Source organism: Lissotriton helveticus, chromosome 6, assembly GCF_964261635.1.
Source record: "Lissotriton helveticus chromosome 6, aLisHel1.1, whole genome shotgun sequence".
Classification (NCBI taxonomy): Eukaryota; Metazoa; Chordata; class Amphibia; order Caudata; family Salamandridae; genus Lissotriton; species Lissotriton helveticus.
This window is the reverse complement of record NC_136067.1, coordinates 1,285,175,428-1,285,194,148: the sequence shown is the minus strand read 5'-3', so window position 1 is coordinate 1,285,194,148 and position 18,721 is coordinate 1,285,175,428. Positions and strand designations below refer to the sequence as shown.

General features: G+C 44.5%; 1 protein-coding gene across 1 annotated transcript in view; it reads left to right on the top strand.

The window, feature by feature from the left end:
- LOC144761711 (kinesin-like protein KIF28) overlaps positions 1-18,721 on the top strand; it is a 982,011-nt gene that overhangs the window by 46,755 nt on the left and 916,535 nt on the right. Inside the window, exon 3 of the mRNA XM_078646973.1 lies at positions 13,984-14,019. Within this exon, the coding sequence (XP_078503099.1) occupies positions 13,984-14,019 (36 nt within the window). The remainder of the gene's footprint in view (positions 1-13,983; positions 14,020-18,721) is intronic.

Below are 18,721 nucleotides of genomic sequence, written 5' to 3'. Positions count from 1 at the left end.
CCCTCGCCACAGTCCCTCGCTTCCGAAGAGCGACTTCCGGCGGCAGATCGTTCTCCCACCTCACCGCCAAGACCTGGAACACCCTCCCCATCCACCTAGGCGCACCCAAGACATGCTGACCTTCAGAAAACTCCTCAAGACCTGGCTTTTCGAGCAGTAGCAGCATTCCCCACCCAGCGACTTGAGACCATCACCGGTGACTAGTGCGTTTTACAAATGATATGATTGATTGATTGATTGAGAAGTCCCATAATGACGCAAATGTCAGAATAATAACCTACGCCAACCAATTTTCTCACACTACACCGGAGAAGGAGTGCAGCCATTCAAACCTCCAGTCGCACCTTTTTTAAAAACGTAGGTGCACCAAACTTACATAGAAACCCAACGACGGTCGCCTCCACTGTCATTTCTCCCAATAACCTACCCCAAGTTGAGTTGTCGGGTTTTCCCAACAGCATTGGGATATTCTGAAAGTGGAATTCTATGGAATACATATATATATACGGGGGAGCTAAGCCCCCCTTAACCAGCCGGCATCTAAGCTTTTTCCAAACCAATTTCGCCTCCTTAGAAGCCCAAATAAAATTAGTTATTATCCCCTGGATTTTATCTATATTTAACCTCGGTAATGTAAGGGGGATACAATTAAAGAGATATGTTAACTTAAAGAGGATTATCATCTTTACTAAGTTAACGCATCCTTAAATTGTTATGGGACAGTTCTTCCACCTAGATCACAATACATCAACCTCCCGAGCTGCCCTCTTTAGGTTACAGTGGGGAATTTCGTCCACTTTATTGACTATCGTAATCCCTAAGTATTTTAACTCCGAGCTAGTCCTCTCACTCCACCCTTATACATTACAACACATTATTTCCATTTTGGACATCTTTACCAGGTACCCCGACAAGGCCCCGAATTCTTCTATCAAGTGCTCCGCTCTCGGGACAGTATATCAGGATCAGAGGTATAAATTAACAGATTGTCAGCGTACAACGCTACCCTATTATTTTACGCTGATGAATAGAAGGGGACAACCTTTCTGGTTGGCCTTAGCTGTTTTGCCAGAGATTCAATGTAAATATCAAACAACAGTGGTGACAAGGGACAGCCCTGCCGTTGACCCCTTTGTATATTAAAACTCCCTGTCAGAGAACCATTCAAAAGGAACCTAGCCGATGAATTTTTGATATAACTTCTTGAGTGTATCTATAAAACCAGAGCCAAACCCCATAGTGCCCAAGACCTCCCACAGATATGTCCAATGCACCCGATCAAATGCCTTACTTCTGCTGCACACAGTAAAGCAATGTCACGCTTGCTTTGAAGAAAGCATGACATTGCTGAACTGTGTACAGCAGAAGTAATCAACAGTGAATGTGACATCAATTTTGAACAAGATGGCATCAAGGCCTAGCTGAGGCCTAGTTAACATATGCCAAGAAAATGCAATTGAACAGGTCATAGCAAAATTGCTTCAAAAGCCTTAAAATCAGTGCACACGTGTACATTTGAGACTATTCTGAACAGTGTTAGTAATACACAAATAATGTAAAATGCACAAAACATCTACACGATGTAGACCCAGAAGAACAGAGGGGCATATTACCAAGCGCCATTATCGCTGCTTTTGCGGGACCTTTTCCCACTGAAGCGGCGATAATTTTATCGCCCTATTACCAAGCTGTCGCTAACACCAGTTAGCGACAGCTTGTAGGCGATAGCGGGCATTTTGGGGCCCACTTTGCATGTCAGCGATAATCATCGCTAATGACATGCAAAGTGGGCGTGCCAAAATGTCAGCGACTGAAAACAGTTGCTGCAATCGCTCTCGCCTATGATCAACACAGGCGTAGTTTTGGAAATATTCGTGCGAATATCTCCAAAAGCTAACGCCTGCCCTGACCAGTTCTTAGCCATGTTATCCAACGAGAGGTGGATAACATGGCTAAGAGCATTGTCACGGTAATGCCAGAATATCGCTGTATTGACAGCGATATTCACGCATTACGCCTGTTTTTATCGCTCCTGAGATAAACCTTGCTAATAGCAAGGTATCTCAGCGATAAAAACAGGTGAAGGGCGGCGATATAAATATTCCTGCTAAGCCAACACAGTGATAATTATCGCTAGTTGTAGGTAATATGCCCCAGAATTACCAATTGAATTGTTTTGGCAATGGTAGTTGCTGAGAGAGGCCTCTAAGTGAACAGCTTGAGGAGGAAATTGGAAAGGCTGGTGAAGCATATAACATAAAAGTCGGCCCATAGAAATTGTCGGAAAAAACAGTTTGCATGTATACTTGAAAGGAATCACATAAAAACTTTGTGTTAGTGAAAAATTGCATATGGAAACCTATGAACCGTGTAGATACGATTTTCATTTGTAAATTGGTTCAGTGGAGATTAGATATACAAATCACAAATGTATTTTGGCTCATAAATCAACCTAATTACACAAAAAGTTAAATTCGTGGTCGGACTTTCAAAATCCTTGTCTAAATTCGCAGGAATGGCAGATGTATCCAATTTCAAATTCCACCCACAAATGAGGACTACCTGTTACTATGGCTAATTTTACAAACATTGCCTACGGTCATTCTTACCCCAGAACAGGGGGGTAGCTCGGTCAGTAAGACTGGGGGGGGAGGGGGGAGGGGGATGGAGCTTCACATTTTACGACAATCACACTGTTGAGGTACTGGGTTTTTAAGAACCGGCACAGAACCGGTAACCCAGCGGTGCCAGGGAATCAACACCCAGAGACCTCGGGTACTCCTGATCCAGACCTACAGAAACTTCAGAGTCTTCTAGGTGAAGTCAAAGATTAGTTTATTGGCTGCAACCAAGGTAACAGGTGTCCTAGAAGTACGATACGGGTATGTTTTCAGGAGACTGCACACTTTCATGAAGTCAGGCTTCTCTTCTTATACACAGTTTTAGGCCCTAGGCAAAACATTCTTGGTTGTAAAGTAAAATAGTTAACATATTCTGGTTCAAAGAAAAAGCAGAGTCATGATGACATGTCCATATTTCACTTCGTGCTGCCGTCAACAAATCATTTGGCAAAGCCCAACATTTCATCAGATATCAGTGGACCCCTAATAAAAACGGGCACCTCCCCACCATAAAGTAAGTGAAGCAAAGGAGTGGAGAAAGATGTGAGCGAGATATGGCAGGTGTGCGCGCTGAAATGGTTTTATGGCTGGTTGAGCCTAGATGCTATCTTGCTCGGCCACTGGGAGGGAACTGACCTAACGAGTTCGGCCTGGGGCAATGGTTCTAACTTGTACTGAGGTCAGGGAAAAGTCGATTAAGGAGTATGTGTCCTTGTGGAATCAAATTCAACTGGATTAAGGCCTATGTAAAGGGCAACATATAAATGGGAGCCAAGGGTTCAGAATGTAAATGACGATTTCGAGGTGAAATCGTCACTCGAACACGCCGAAAATACATGTACATGATGTACTCGTCATTCTCGGTCTTTTGATACCAAATTCGTCATATTTCGACGAAGTTTTATTTCTCGAGTCCTGAACTTATTATATGTATCCAGATTTTCAGAACCACAAACCCTCCTTTTGCCCTTACATAGGCAATTAATCTATCCTCATGTTAGTCTGAGTCCAGATCTATATTCCTAAAGTCATTGAGATGTTGCTGTAACATCATTCTAGTGCTTAGTTCATTTCTTGACACAGGCTTCCTTACACATGATGTGACGCAGAGGCCACACATTGCAGGAGCACACTGTATGCACAGACAGAACAGGAAAAGAATGGCTAAGACCATCCCAATGACCATCAGAATGTTCCACCCCAGGCAGATATCAGTTCCCACAACCATCCCATTAATGACCAATCTCCTTTATCCACATGAATAGATTCGGAAATCTTATGCAGTTTGGAGATGGCCCTGTACACTGTTGGAGCATTATCTGGGATGAAAATGCAACAACTAGACTGGATCAATTTGCATACTCCACCTCGGTCCGCAAGTATTACATCCAAAGCGACCCGTTTCTGAAGGGTCATAAGTCGATCCGACTGGAGCTCAGCAGTCAGGTTACTAAGGGCACCAGCAGTTTCAATCACGGTGGATTCAACTACCCTTGTTAATTGCCTTATGTTTCTACTGTTAGCCATGGATCCCCAGAACGGCAGAAAACCCTTTGCAAAGTCCCCAAATTCTTGACCTGCAGTGTCTTCTTTACTCAAAACACCTCTAACTACCCTTGTCCGATGGTAATCCGCCGCTGCTGTGTAGGTGGGAGGTAACAGGAATGAAACAAAACATGAGCCCGAGAAGTCAGGGGGCAACCATGTATAGGCTCTATCATGGCAGATGAAATAAGTACCCTTAGCGGCTAAAAACGCAGGGGAAGTCTGAGATCCAAAAACATATGTTTCTGTACAGACACTCTTCCCTAGCTGAGCTCTGGGATTCTTGCCAATACCTTGCAGACACAGGTGACCTTGATGGGGTACGATCCAGATAGGGGACGATCTTTTGGATTGCTGTTTCTCACTTAACGTAGTGGCATATCCGGTCACGTTCCAACCTACATATGCAAGTATCTCATCATCCGGAGTATCTTCATAGGAAGTTACTTCCTTGATCATGTCAACTATACCTTTGACTAGGGCGCTAGTCTTGAGGTTGTCTTTTACAGAACATAGGGGTTGGATTTCTCGTGCATATATGAACATTGTCCTATATGCCCATACGGAACCATTGTGACTAAATGGCAGGACCAAATAGGGGATACCTTTATCCGTTGTGTGAGGCATGAGACCACACACCCAACAGTTAGTAGTGTTCATTACAAGTTGGTGTTGGTGTAATAACTGAACGAAGGAGTTATTAATGAACTCTAATCTCCTATTTGATTCGTGGTCAGGCAGAGGGTGGAAAGAATGAGAGGAAACAGTAGGAGGAGGTATGGGTGGTGCAGTGGACGCAAATGTTACATGGAAAGAGAATAAAACATAACTTATCAAAAAGATCATTCCGCTTGATAGCATAAAAATACACAATATTATAAAACTTTTCTTTGTCATCGTGTTACATAGTCTCTGCTTAAAGTTCATTTGTTTGGCAGGTCTCTCCACATCAGGAAACTCCATCCTCTCTAAGGTGCTGCCCGAGACGAGGAGGTTGTTTCTGCTAAGGAGTGCTTCTGTCAGTCTAGGGCAACTCCCTTGGACCGACCAGAACCACCGACCTAACGCCGTTGGCTGCACTTCCGAAGACTTTAACCAATCGCGGCCCTAGCAGCGGAACCCGGATGGCGGTTCGAAAAACAAAAAATAAGCACATTTCCTAAATGGGAGAGCTGCACTTTCAAAAATAGTATCTGGAAGAAGAAAAAAATACTTTCTCTTGTCCATAGGTCTTGGTCTCATATCATAAAAGGAATCACTTTATTAGTCTGCTTTTCTCGGTCTTAGATTGTAGCGTCTTCTTCCTGGTAGTGTCTGGTCCTGAAACAGCAGTTCAGGCTCCAAAAAGTTCGATTGTTCTGGTGGTGGCACAGTTCCTTGAGAAATGTTCTCACTTTCACAATCAGGGTTAGTTTCTTTTACACGGTCATCGCTGACAGGTATGACACGTGGCACAGCGGCAAGTTCTGAGTCAGTGCCACCTTTCTGGACCCATTGGTCATAGGGCAGAGGGAAGGGTACTTTTTTACAATGGATCCCGTGGACCCAGTTGGCCTTCCCCTCCACCCGGACGGCTGACCTCGTGGACAGAAGGACGAGGTGAGGCCCGGTCCACCTGGGCTGGTCGTTTCTTGTTCTTTGAAAGTTGCGGACGAGAACCCAGGAACCGGGGTCAATGGAGTGACCCGGAGTCTCAGAGACCGGAGGCAAGGTGTTGTGGACCTGTTGATGTAAAACACACAATTTAGCCGTCAATTCATACAAGTAATCAAGCAAAATAGGGTGTTGCAGCTCGCTGAACTTCGTGGGCCTAGGCACTCCCCATATGTTGGCTGGCCGGCCAAAGACTATTTCATAAGGGCTGAGTTTCACTCGCGAATGCACAGTCATTCTGGTGGATAGGAGTGCTAAGGGTAGAGCGTCAGGCCATTTAAGACCTGTGCTCGCTTGGATTTTGGCCAATTTAAGTTTAAGCGTGCCATTGTAACATTCCACTAATCCAGCTGATTGGGGGTGATTTGCAGCGTGGAACTTCTGCCTAATGCCTAGCCCTTCACACACTCTTTTCATCACACGACCCACAAATTCACTTCCGTTGTCAGACCAGACCATTCTAGGCATTCCGAACCTGGGGAAGTACTCTTTTACAAGGGCCTTTGCTGTGGACAAGGCAGTATTATCTTTTAGGGGATAGGCTTCTACCCATCTTGAGAAGGCACAAACAACCACGAGCACGTATTTTAAGTTGTTGCACCTCTCCATGTGTATGAAATCTAGCTGCAAAACCTCGAACGGATACGTAGGATGTGCAAAATGACCAGCTGGAGTTGGGGTTCCCCTACCAGGATTGTGCTTCAGACATACCATGCAATTCTTGACAACATTCTCTGCACACTTGGGAATCCCTGAATTCTTCCACACTGGGGCCAACAACTCGCAAATCCCTTTCACGCTGATATGAGCCATTCCATGAGCCATTGTAACCACTACAAGCACATATGCATCGGGTAACAACCATCTCTGATGCTCTGTCAATTCAACCCAACAACCATTTGCATCCATTCTTCCTGTACTCTCTCTCCACGTGCTTAACTCTTTCTCTGTGGCCTCAGCTTGGATGGACTTCACACTTTCTATCGTGTCCTCACATATTCCAACCTCACCAGTCCATCTTTCAGGGCCTGCAGCATACATACGGCTCATCACATTCTTTGCCGTTTCCTTAGCGGTCTCATCAGCAAATGCATTTCCACGACCAACATCATCAGTCACCTTCTTGTGAGCACTACATTTCACAATCGCCATTTGCAGGGGCAAGGTCAGTGATTCAAGAAGCTCATTCACCAACTGACCATGCTGAATCTTAGCTCCATGCGAAGTCAGGAATCCACGTTCTCTCCACAATCGTCCAAAACTGTGAGCCACTCCAAATGCATACTGACTGTCAGTGTAGACAGTCACTCTCATTCCTTTAGATAACACACATGCTCTCGTAAGTGCTACTAGTTCTGCGGCTTGAGCTGAACCATGTGGTATTCGTGCAGTTTCAACGACTGTGTGCAAAGTTGTGACAGCATATGCTGCAGTCACATTCCCATTTGGGAGCTTAAAGCATGAACCATCTACCCATAATGTACCATCACATTCAGTAAGAGGAGTGTCAAATAAATCCACTCTCCCTTTTGTCTCTTCCTCTGTTGTGAGGAAACAATCGTGCTGTTCTAAAGCATCTGATTCTTCTGCAATTGGTAACAACGTGGCTAGATTCAGGGTACTGCACCTTTTTATGTGTACATGGCTCGCTAGCAGCGTCAATTCGTAACTGGACAGCCGAGCACTAGTTAAGTGCTGTGTCTTGGTCCTATTTAACAATGTGTCTACTGCATGCGGGACCATCACGATTAGTGTATTATTCATTACTAGACCAGCAGACTGTCGAATAGAAACAGCTGCTGCTGCTGTGGCCCTTAAACAACTCGGCAATGCTCGTGCTACCGGATCCAAAGTGGATGAAAAATAGGCGCATGGCCGCTGTCTATCTCCGAATAACTGAGTCAGCACAGACAATGCACAGCCTTCCTTCTCGTGGACATACAATGTGAAAGGCTTACTGTAGTTGGGGGTACCTAACACAGGAGCTGAACATAATGCTGTGCGTAATTCGAGAAAACTTTTCTGACACTCTTCAGACCAAGGAATGGGATTGGGTGTATTTTTACACGTTAATGCCACCAAGGGTTTGGCCAATAACGAAAAATTTGGAATCCACTGTCTACAGTACGATGTAATGCCCAAGAAAGCACGCACTTCTCTCTGTGTTCTTGGCACACTCAATTTCGCTATTGCCTGAATTCTTTCTGGGGTCAGTTTCCTCCCCTCCTTCGATAAGAGGTGGCCTAGGTAGGTCACTTCTTGTCGGCAATATTGAAGCTTGGAAAGTGACACCTTGTGATGCAGATCATACAGATGACGCAACAACGTCAATGTGGCCTCTTTACAAATTTTCTCAGTATCTGCAGCAATGAGCAAATCGTCCACATACTGTACAAGAGTGGCACCTTTTGGCAAAACAATCGTGTCAAGCTGAGTTTTCAGAGCCTGACTGTATATTGAGGGGCTTTCACAGTAGCCTTGAGGAGCGCGTTTAAAGCGGAAGCTTCGACCTCCTAAACTGAAGGAAAAAATATCCCTGCTCTCCTCAGCAATCGGGATGCTGAAGAAGGCATTCTTCAGGTCAATCACCGAAAACCATGAAGCAGAAGCTGGAATCATAGTCAATAATGTGGTAATGTCGGGGACAACTGGGAATTGTGGCACAACTATCTTATTTACTTCTCGAAGATCAATCACGAATCTGTACACAGGTGGCTGAGAAGGGTCAGTTCGTTTTAAAACAGGCAGAACAGGACTATTGCAAACATTGCCTTGTGTTTCCTCAATCACATCCTTTTCAATCAATTCGTAAACGATCGCTAGCAAAGCTTTTTCACCCTCATTAGATATTCTGTATTGGGGAATTCGTGGCATTTTAACATTCGACTTCAATGTTACAACATATGGTGGAATTTCTAAAAGACCTACATCATTAGGACCAGTAGCCCAAAGAATATCTGGGAGAAGTGACAATTCCACTGGAAGTGCATCTCTCGACAAATACATGGGAGAAACCACTTTCTTACCTAAAGTGAGTTGTACTCCTGAAGGAGAACAATATAAAGTTGCATACAATCTTTTTAGCAAATCTAATCCTAGCAAATTTTCACCACAACCTGTTGTCAGAATAAGGGGTGCTTCGAATTCACAAGGACCAACAGAAAGAGATAAAGGGTCAGAAATCGGATTTCTAACTGGGGCGCCAGAAAAACCTACAGAAACGTTCATTTCGCCAGACAAAGGTGCGCCAGGGAGTTTGGAGTGCATAATAGAACTCTTTGTAGCACCAGTATCCAACAGAAAAGGTTCTGACACACCTGATGTAATCACCTCAACGTAAGGTCCACTCTGATCTACTGGAACTGAAACAACTCCCTCTCTTTGTCTATGGCTGTCCTAGCAATCATCATTCTCCCACTGCTCATTTTCTGTGTAATAATCTTCAACGTAGTATTGAGCGGTCCTGTCAGATACGTTATTTTGCTGATCAAACCTGTTCATAGAGTTTAGGGGTGGAAGGGGACGTGTGTCCTGCGGGGCGTTTCCACGCCCTCTACCTCTAGGCGCTTGCTGACTGCCACGACCTCTTACACCAGAAACTCCATTTGCACGTTGTGATAGGGCAGGACAATTATACTTGTAATGACCCTCTTGTTTGCAATATAAACACTGGTTGGGACCTACACGGGGTTGAGTGTAATCGAATCTTTGCGAGTTTCTCTGATACTGTTGAGGCTGCTGAAAAGTATTCTGGTAGTGATTCTGCCATTATTATGTTGATTACCACCACCACGTGGCGGATAGGCTTGCTGTAGCAAAACCTTCGTTTTGAGTTCTCTAGTTTTCTTTTCTACTTTATCTTTCTCATCTTTGTCTCTATTTTCGTAATATTGCGCAGTAGCCAATATCTGGGCGGAAGATGAGACTGCCCAAGAACTTTCTGAATCTTTTAATTTTCTACACAATTCTGGAAGCAGATTGTGCACGAATTTATCGACAAACAATCTCTGACCACCTTCTGTGGTCATATCTTGACCGCTGTGGTCAATGAATGTTTCTTCAAATCTGGTGAAGAAATCTGAAACGGTTTCTTCTTTCTTTTGCTTGCATGCAGACAACTTATCCCAATTTACGCGTATTGCAGGCATTATTGTTTTCATGTAATCTACTATTTTACCAGGGAGTTCTGCTATCAAAGGCTCAGGCTTGGCACCACCAACTTGGCGGGCATCTGCAGCAGTAATATTAGCCCACGTGTCACCTAATTCCTGGTCATGATCTACATGACGAATTTTACCCCATAAAGGCTGTGGAACAACATTCCCAAATAGCATATCGATATCGGCTAAATTCATTATACATGACCCAGTAGTTTGTGACAATTCTTTATAGTACCCTGCAGGATTTTTACGTGGATCTGGTAATGTTTGTTTGAGTGCTAAAACTTCAGCTCACTTCCATGGGACATGTACCCATACACGCTGTAAGTGTGGCAAAACAGGTGGGACAGCAGTCGCGTCACCCTCTCTCCACTGTGGGGGAACTTCTCTCATAGGGTATTGTCGTGCCTTTTTCCTACTGGATGTATTACATTCAGATGGTGACCCAGAACTGTTTCCCTTACTCCGATATGATAATAACATTTCAACTGCCTTTTCCACATTTGGACCTACAATCATACCCTCTCCGAACTTAAACCGTACACGACACATTTCTTGTGGGATGCATTCTTGATCATTGTCTTCTAAATCCTCGCCAAGAAAGACACACATCTGTTCGAAAACATATCTCTGTGTCGCTGCTTCCCATTGATGGAAGACTTCCATGACAGACTGTACATCATATTTTGCAGTGTCCATAACCCATTTCCGAGCTAAACTATTCAGGGAATCTCTCTCTTGATAATCAGGCAGTTGACTTCGCAACTGTCTTCTTCCTATGTTAGGGGTCGTAGCAGGTGACCCGAAAAGAGGTAAAAGAAGATTAGTAACAGTGCTGGCCATTTTCTGCCGAATGGAAGGTGAAACTGAAGGACAAACAGATGGAAAAACGGGGTGAGATAAGGCGGGGATAGAGATAGCAGAAGAGGTATCAGGGAAAATAGAGGTGGTACTAGGCAGAATCGTAGAGGGAGCATTAGGAGATGTAAAAAGTACAGTAGGCAAAATCGTAGAAACCACAGGTGAAACAGAAGTGGTCGGTGGGCCTGGAGGAGGCTGCATCGAAGAAGTAGGAGCCAGCTGAAGAACAGCTGGTGGGTGCTGTGGAAGAGCAGGAGGCGCAGCTTGTGCAACTAAAGGTTGCGGGGGTGCTGTGGCATTCTGCGCATAGGGGGTGGTGAATTTAGCAAATGTGACATTAATGGGTCTTTTTCACGCTCTTTTGCTGCCTCTTGCTGAAGAGACGGCAAAACTGGATAACACTTATCTATTGCCGTTATACGTTGCCTGTGCAACTGCTCATTCATCTGCTCTTCTTCATTATCTTTAAACTGCACAGCAGCTTGCATTATTGAAAGTCCCCCTTCTCTCTTATTTTTCTTAGCTAATTTAATTTCTTTTTGTTTGGCTTCTTTGCGCCATAAGCGGAAAGAGTCAAACATCGCCGGTCGGGCTTTCTTTTTAAAGAGTTTAACTTCAAGGTTGTCTAAGATTTCAGAATCAAAGCTACCATATTGGGGCCATTTTAGAACACCATCTTTCCTAGTGTATTTAATCCATACTTCGTTGTAGGAGATGGGGCCTACCCCATGTTTTACATATAGCTCGTAAGTCGGAGTTCCAACTGGAGGAACCGGACATGAGTCCTCCAATCGGGAGTCCCTATTATTACCAAGACAAAACAAATTCCCAAGTCTAAGACTAGGCATCCTCGCTCTCTAGTCTAGTTCCAAACTTCAAAGGATTATCGATTACGATATTTCTCGTGAATACACGAGTCCTTCGGTTATGGTGCTTGCAAGTACCAATACAAAACCTTTTGTATCCCAAAGATACCACAAAGTAAGTCCAACTAAGGACTGGGAGACGCTCCACTTATACTTAACTGAAAATATCGATGACGTCACCAGAAGACTCGTCTCAGTGTTTCGCTCTACCAAAAACTTCAAGGGTCCAAATCAGGGCGATAGCCAGGGCAGCAGTCCTTGTAGCCGTCGGGAAGCGGGGAACCTCGCAGCAAAGACCTTCGGACCACGTCGACATGCAGGGGTCGATGAGGTGGTTGGCCGTCCTCCGGAATTTCCACACGAAGCTCCTCACGATCTTCTGGCTGACTGGTACCACTGGAATCGCCCCACGTTGGGCGCCAACTGAGGTACTGGGTTTTTAAGAACCGGCACAGAACCGGTAACCCAGCGGTGCCAGGGAATCAACACCCAGAGACCTCGGGTTCTCCTGATCCAGACCTACAGAAACTTCAGAGTCTTCTAGGTGAAGTCAAAGATTAGTTTATTGGCTGCAACCAAGGTAACAGGTGTCCTAGAAGTACGATACGGGTATGTTCTCAGGAGACTGCACACTTTCATGAAGTCAGGCTTCTCTTCTTATACACAGTTTTAGGCCCTAGGCAAAACAATCTTGGTTGTAAAGTAAAATAGTTAACATATTCTGGTTCAAAGAAAAAGCAGAGTCATGATGACATGTCCATATTTCACTTCGTGCTGCCGTCAACAAATCATTTGGCAAAGCCCAACATTTCATCAGATATCACTGGACCCCTAATAAAAACGGGCACCTCCCCACCATAAAGTAAGTGAAGCAAAGGAGTGGAGAAAGATGTGAGCGCGATATGGCAGGTGTGCGCGCTGAAATGGTTTTATGGCTGGTTGAGCCTAGATGCTATCTTGCTCGGCCACTGGGAGGGAACTGACCTAACGAGTTCGGCCTGGGGCAATGGTTCTAACTTGTACTGAGGTCAGGGAAAAGTCGATTAAGGAGTATGTGTCCTTGTGGAATCAAATTCAACTGGATTAAGGCCTATGTAAAGGGCAACATATAAATGGGAGCCAAGGGTTCAGAATGTAAATGACGATTTCGAGGTGAAATCGTCACTCGAACACGCCGAAAATACATGTACATGATGTACTCGTCATTCTCGGTCTTTTGATACCAAATTCGTCATATTTCGACGAAGTTTTATTTCTCGAGTCCCGAACTTATTATATGTATCCAGATTTTCAGAACCACACTGTCCTCTCATGTTAATCATTATTTGGGAAGCAGTGCAACAAGGACCTTTAGGGCCAGTGGAAAGGGAATAGAGTGCGTATTGTGAGGGGTACTCAAAAAACAGTATCTGGTAAAATACCCATGTTTTAAGACATTCAAATCGTAGACAAGAATGTTTATGTGTTTTTGTCTGAGTAAGTATTTAAATATCCAAGGTGAAATCGAACAGACATCTTACTATATCCGACTCAAAGCTCGTGTACCCAACTATTTCCTAAATAATACATTTATTAGGGGGGTGTAACACCTCAAACAACCCCCTGAAGCTACGCCCGTGCCAAAGGATCACCTGGGCAGGGGCGTAGCTTCATGGGTGTGAAAAAGATGCGGGTCCTCCATCTCAAAATTAAATCCCAGGTGGAGAAACAAGAAAGAAAATGTCACATAGTAATGTACAAGCCGCCATGTTTGCTCTAGCAGACTGTCCACCTTGCAGACAATTCACAGAAATACGTGCAGAGGAATAGAGGTGTGAGTGAATGAAAAAATTTAAAAATAATCTTTGTCAATCAGCTTATAGTATCTCCGATCACACAAAGGGAAGCTTGCATCAAAATGTTTTAGGACGGCGGTGAGCCATAAACACAGCCATATCTAAGATGAGGATAGCAGACGAGAATTTCACAGCGTCCACAGGGTGAATCCTTCCATGGGTAAGAAATACTCATCTGTCATGGCCAGGAAATGTCTTGACTCTCTCATCTTTGCTTGGCATAAAGTCTCTGGTTTCCTCATTTCCAGATTGCCTGCACGGCATTGCATTCTGTCTTGGTGGTGCATAGATTTATAAAAATTACTATATGTTTTTTAGATTTGCTCAAAACATTTACTTTTTTATTAGTTAACTCTTACCAGATGCTCACTTAGTACGGCAGCTGAAACAACCTTAAAACGCTGACAGTCACTGTCTATCTTTTCTTGTCTTGTCTTTTCAGGTTACTTTCAGTATGCTGGAAATTTACAATGAGCAGGTAGGAATTCCTTATTTCCTTTATCTTTTTGTCTGTTCGTCAACGCTGAGAGAGGGAATGGGACATATTGGCACTTTCATTAACCCCGCCATAAAAATGTGTACATTGTCACAGGATGTTCCTGGTGGTAGTTTGGAGGTTTCAGTAAATTATTTCCACACTGGTTCATCAGGGCTGCATGCCTCTGCAAGGACTTGGGCCATCATTCATTTTTGGTTAGGCTTTTAGAAGGGTAGTCATGGCTGGGGCACCCATGGACCGTGAATCTGGATTTCCCCATCCTGTGAAAGGGCTTTGATGGCTTTGGAAGTCAGTACATTATATTAGAGAGGGATCCATGCACTCCAGAGCTCCAGGCCCATCGGTCTGGTTGTTGGAACCCTCTGGAGTTAGTTACCTGGAAGATGAGAAGGAGCAAGTAGATCCTGTAGCTTTTCCAGTACCTGGATACATCTTGAAAGTTTTCATCTTCTTGTGGATTTACCTTACAGATCAGCTGCTTCTTCTCACTCATGGGACTTTGGTGCCAGGTGAGCTTCTGATCTCACAGATTTCTACTGGAGAAGTCCATAACCACACCCTAGAGTCAGTCAAACTACTGATATCACAGAATCTTTCCCTGGAGGAAAGGAATCACCATTTCTTGAGTAGGCAACTCACTTGTAATAATACTCAGACTCTCGTAGGATTGTAGCCCCCAACTGATTGCTCATCCTTTGGAGAGAGGGACATAAGCAGGCCTTTCAGTTACGGGCTCTCGGTTACCCCATGAATACACCCCAAGTGCAGAATGAAAGCTGCTGCTGCGTAAGGCCGGACATGGCCCCATCACTTTAAGATGTCTGGATATCCAATTAGATGCCTGGGTGGACAGACGCAATCACATCCGAACAAGGGGAATCCAGTGTTTGCTACTGCAGGTACAACTGTGTGCACTTAGCCCCTGCACTGTGATTAGATGTTCTTTACGTATGTCACAAACTAAGCAAAACTGCCTTTTGCCACCACAGAGAACAGTTTCGAAGAGTGTAACCACCTGTGCAGAGAATTGAGTTTGTCCTGGGATGGCAGAACCATAACCTGTAAGGAATTAGTCTGCCAGACTCCGGCTTGCATCGCACTACCATCCACATTGGCTTGCGCCAGGCTGCTCCTCATGTCATCCTGCACTTTGCCATCACCATGGGCCCTCAATTCTACAACCAAATTAGGTCTACCTCATACTTCGGTCTCTCCTCACCCTTTCCACGTAAGCCTCAACATATGTGATCAACAGTTTGCCTGACTTTGGTGAAATAAGGGCATTCTTATTGAGCAAACCGCATACTGCAGTGTCCTCTGGTTGGACTTGTATATAGTTGCACTCTTTGCCTCACACTTACACTTGCCTCAATGTAGGTCGAGATAATGAATAAACTTGATTGGTCTTCAGGTAGATCATTCTGTTTACCTCGAATCACCAAGAAAAGAGCCACCTTCTGCCTCATAATGAACTCCTTGATTTGTTCTTTCATGAGTTCTCTGTTATTGTTCTGTCTTATGACCTAAAAACTATCTCATGAGCTGTCTCGTGACCCTAAGGATGCTTCCATCACGGCTACGAGCTCAAGTCATAACAAAGCTGGCAAACGAAATGGTTTAATTTGATACTGATGTTGCTAATTTGATCTAATCTAATTTAAAAAATCCATACTGGGACGGCGAAAGACTTGAATGACAACTAGAGTTCTAAGCGGTGGAAAAAGTGCCAGAACTCCCAAAGACAAGTAGGAAAATCACCTTGACATTTACTGCCAAAAATTGAACGCTCAGCATTTTTTGGGATTTGATAAACTTTGTAAGAGGGTGAATCTCACACCACTTTAAGAGCTGCCCCTCACTTTCAACATCCCAATAAAGACTTAAAATGAGAGCTTTTGCACTATTGCTAGAAATATGCTTTATGCCTACCATACAAACACACGTACAATTTCTGTTTTTTTTTTAAACAAAGGGGCATATTTACAAGACTTATGTGCAACCAGAGCGTCACTTTTTTTTACGCTCCGTGCAGAACCATATTTCGAGGGCATGCAAAGCCACCCTTTGTGGCTTTTCCTGCCTTGTAAATTTTGCGTTAAGCAATGCAGTGAAAGCCGCTGCATTGCCTTACTATGCAACGTGGAGAGATACCATGGGTGTTGCTGTGGGTGTTCCCATGCAACACCCATTGTTTTTTACACTCCCCCATATTTACAACATAGAGTAAAACTGGGGCAGCACCAAAAATGTAAACCTCCCCAGAGCAGGCGTAACGAGGAGAAATATTTACATTTCTCTGCGTTTGTTCCTCTTTCTATGTGTGTTGCATTCTGCAGCACATATAAAACGAGCAAAACTCCTCTCCTGATTTTGCCCCTTCCTGCACAAAAACAATCATGCCAACAACACAGACACCCTTGTACCATGGTGCCTGCGTTGGCCCTCGGCTGTAATTTATTTGCTGGCTCAAGTAGAAAGGACAGGAATGCACCGTATCTTGTAAATATGGGGCTCTCCTGCCCTTTTGATTTGGCGTTTTACAACGCAGCAAAATGACTTTCGGCGCTCCCTGCGTCAATTCATTGTAAATAAGCACCAAATAGATTTAAGTCCATCTTGACCTCATGAGGCCATATGTATAAATCTTATTTCAATATTTTGCAACGCAGGTTTCACGTGTTTCATGCGATCACGTCTTGCCTTGGTTGTGAAATGGGTTTATATATTCTTTCTTAAACACTATGGGGCAGATTTACAAGCCCCATGCGCCGCTTTTATGCTGCCGTTGCGTCACTTTTGTAACGCAGTAGCGGCGCAAAAGATGCACCATGGTGCAGGGTATTTACAATGTGACGCATCTCCCAGATGCGTCACGCTGTAAAGCCCTGTGCCAGAAGAGGTGTACCATCGCAGGGGCGGGGGTGCGCAGGAACGCCTCCCAAAAGTGGCTGAGTGAAATATACAAGATTTCACTCAGTCACTTTTGGGCCCATGCTGCGTCAGAACACTGCGCCTGCTTGAAGCAGGCGGAAGGATTCACGCAGCATTGTACACATAGGGCCCCCCCTGATCATTGCTGGAGTTGCGACGCAACTCCAGCAATGCGCCGCTTTTATGGCACAGATGTGTGACGCATCTGTGCCGTTTTTGCCCCATGGTGCGCCGCATTGTAAATGCGGCGCATCTTGGGTGGCGGAGCTGCGGCGCACAATTACTGGCGCATCCTTGCCGATATGCAGGGATGCACCAGTAATTGTAAATCTGCCCCTATTTCTTCAAAAGAACTCTCCACTCAAAAACTGGAGTATGACCCATCTTAATATTTGCTAAATATCTCTGGGTGCCTACTCTAGAAATAATGTGTGCACCTAATTTAAATTAAGTGTGCAAAAAATATCAGGCATACATGGCAGACAGAGCTGAAGGGCTATATGGGGCAGCGGGTGGTGTGTCCCCAAAACCCAGGGGTTGGGGAGTTAGAGGAGAATTTTGCGACTCATGTTTCTCACCAGCAGCCCATTTTCCCAAGTGCCACGTACCCCTACTGGTCATTTGCAACTCAGGAATAGGGTATACTTAAAAGAAGTAGTGAACGCAGTGGGAGTGAACCATCTTTATTTGACCATATAATTATGGTCAGGTGTGTTGGTTGGGTGAGGTAAACAGGGCCAATTGGGGCCTATGTTGAATTCCATTGAGCTCGATGAGGGCATAGTCTATTTACTTGGTGATCTGCATTTGAGTATGACCACCTGTGTCAGATATGGTACAGATAGGTACTGCACAGGGAGTTTTGAGCTTAAGCAGGGATTAAGGCAGGGATGTATTCTTCCCCCTTTTGTCTTTATGATGTATGTAAACATCTGGAACCCCATCTGCTTAGAGCAGGGACATTCCACCTGTGGGCATTTTATATATCCTTGTACATCTTCGCACAAATGATGCAGTACTTTTAGCAAAAACAGCCTTAGACTCCAGCAGCTCCTTGGCTCTTTTGTGGGTTGTATAGACTATCTCGACCTTTCTGCTATTTATAGTAAGTCACACATTCTTGTAGCTGACCAAGGGCAGCAAAGATTAGGAGGGAGGAGGTAGAAGGAGATTTGATTAGTAGATTAAGGACCTTGTCATACTTTGGAATCCAGTTTTATGATAAGGGGATATGGTCACCACTAGTGTCTGGAACAAAACACAGTTCTGTTTTTTTTATATTTCTGTGAGATAACGGCGTAATCTCCTAAAAATTATCCTAAAGATTTTTAAGGCCAAATGTGTCGCTGCTGCTTCATATTGCTGTGATATGCAGGGCTATGTGGGAACACATTTCTGAGACACCTTTTATCACTGTCCTAGAATGTTTCTTCATATATTGTCCACGAGGAGCTAAGTATAGATTTTATTGTAAACACAACAGTGATGGACAGAATGTGGATCAATGTCACACATTCACCCCAGTCCAAAGATCTGGGCCCAAATCCATCGTTTTTCCACTCCACACCACCCTGGGTTAGACAATGGCGATATGCAAATCAGCGCTGACCCTGTGCCCCATGGGAACAGTCCAGTCCGAACTACAAAAGCCATGTCCTTCCCAGAACGGAAACAAGCATCCGAGGACCGGCCCGGTTTCGAGGTAACACCTCTCATCAGCCCGGCTAGCTTGATTCCAGTGGTGTGGAGT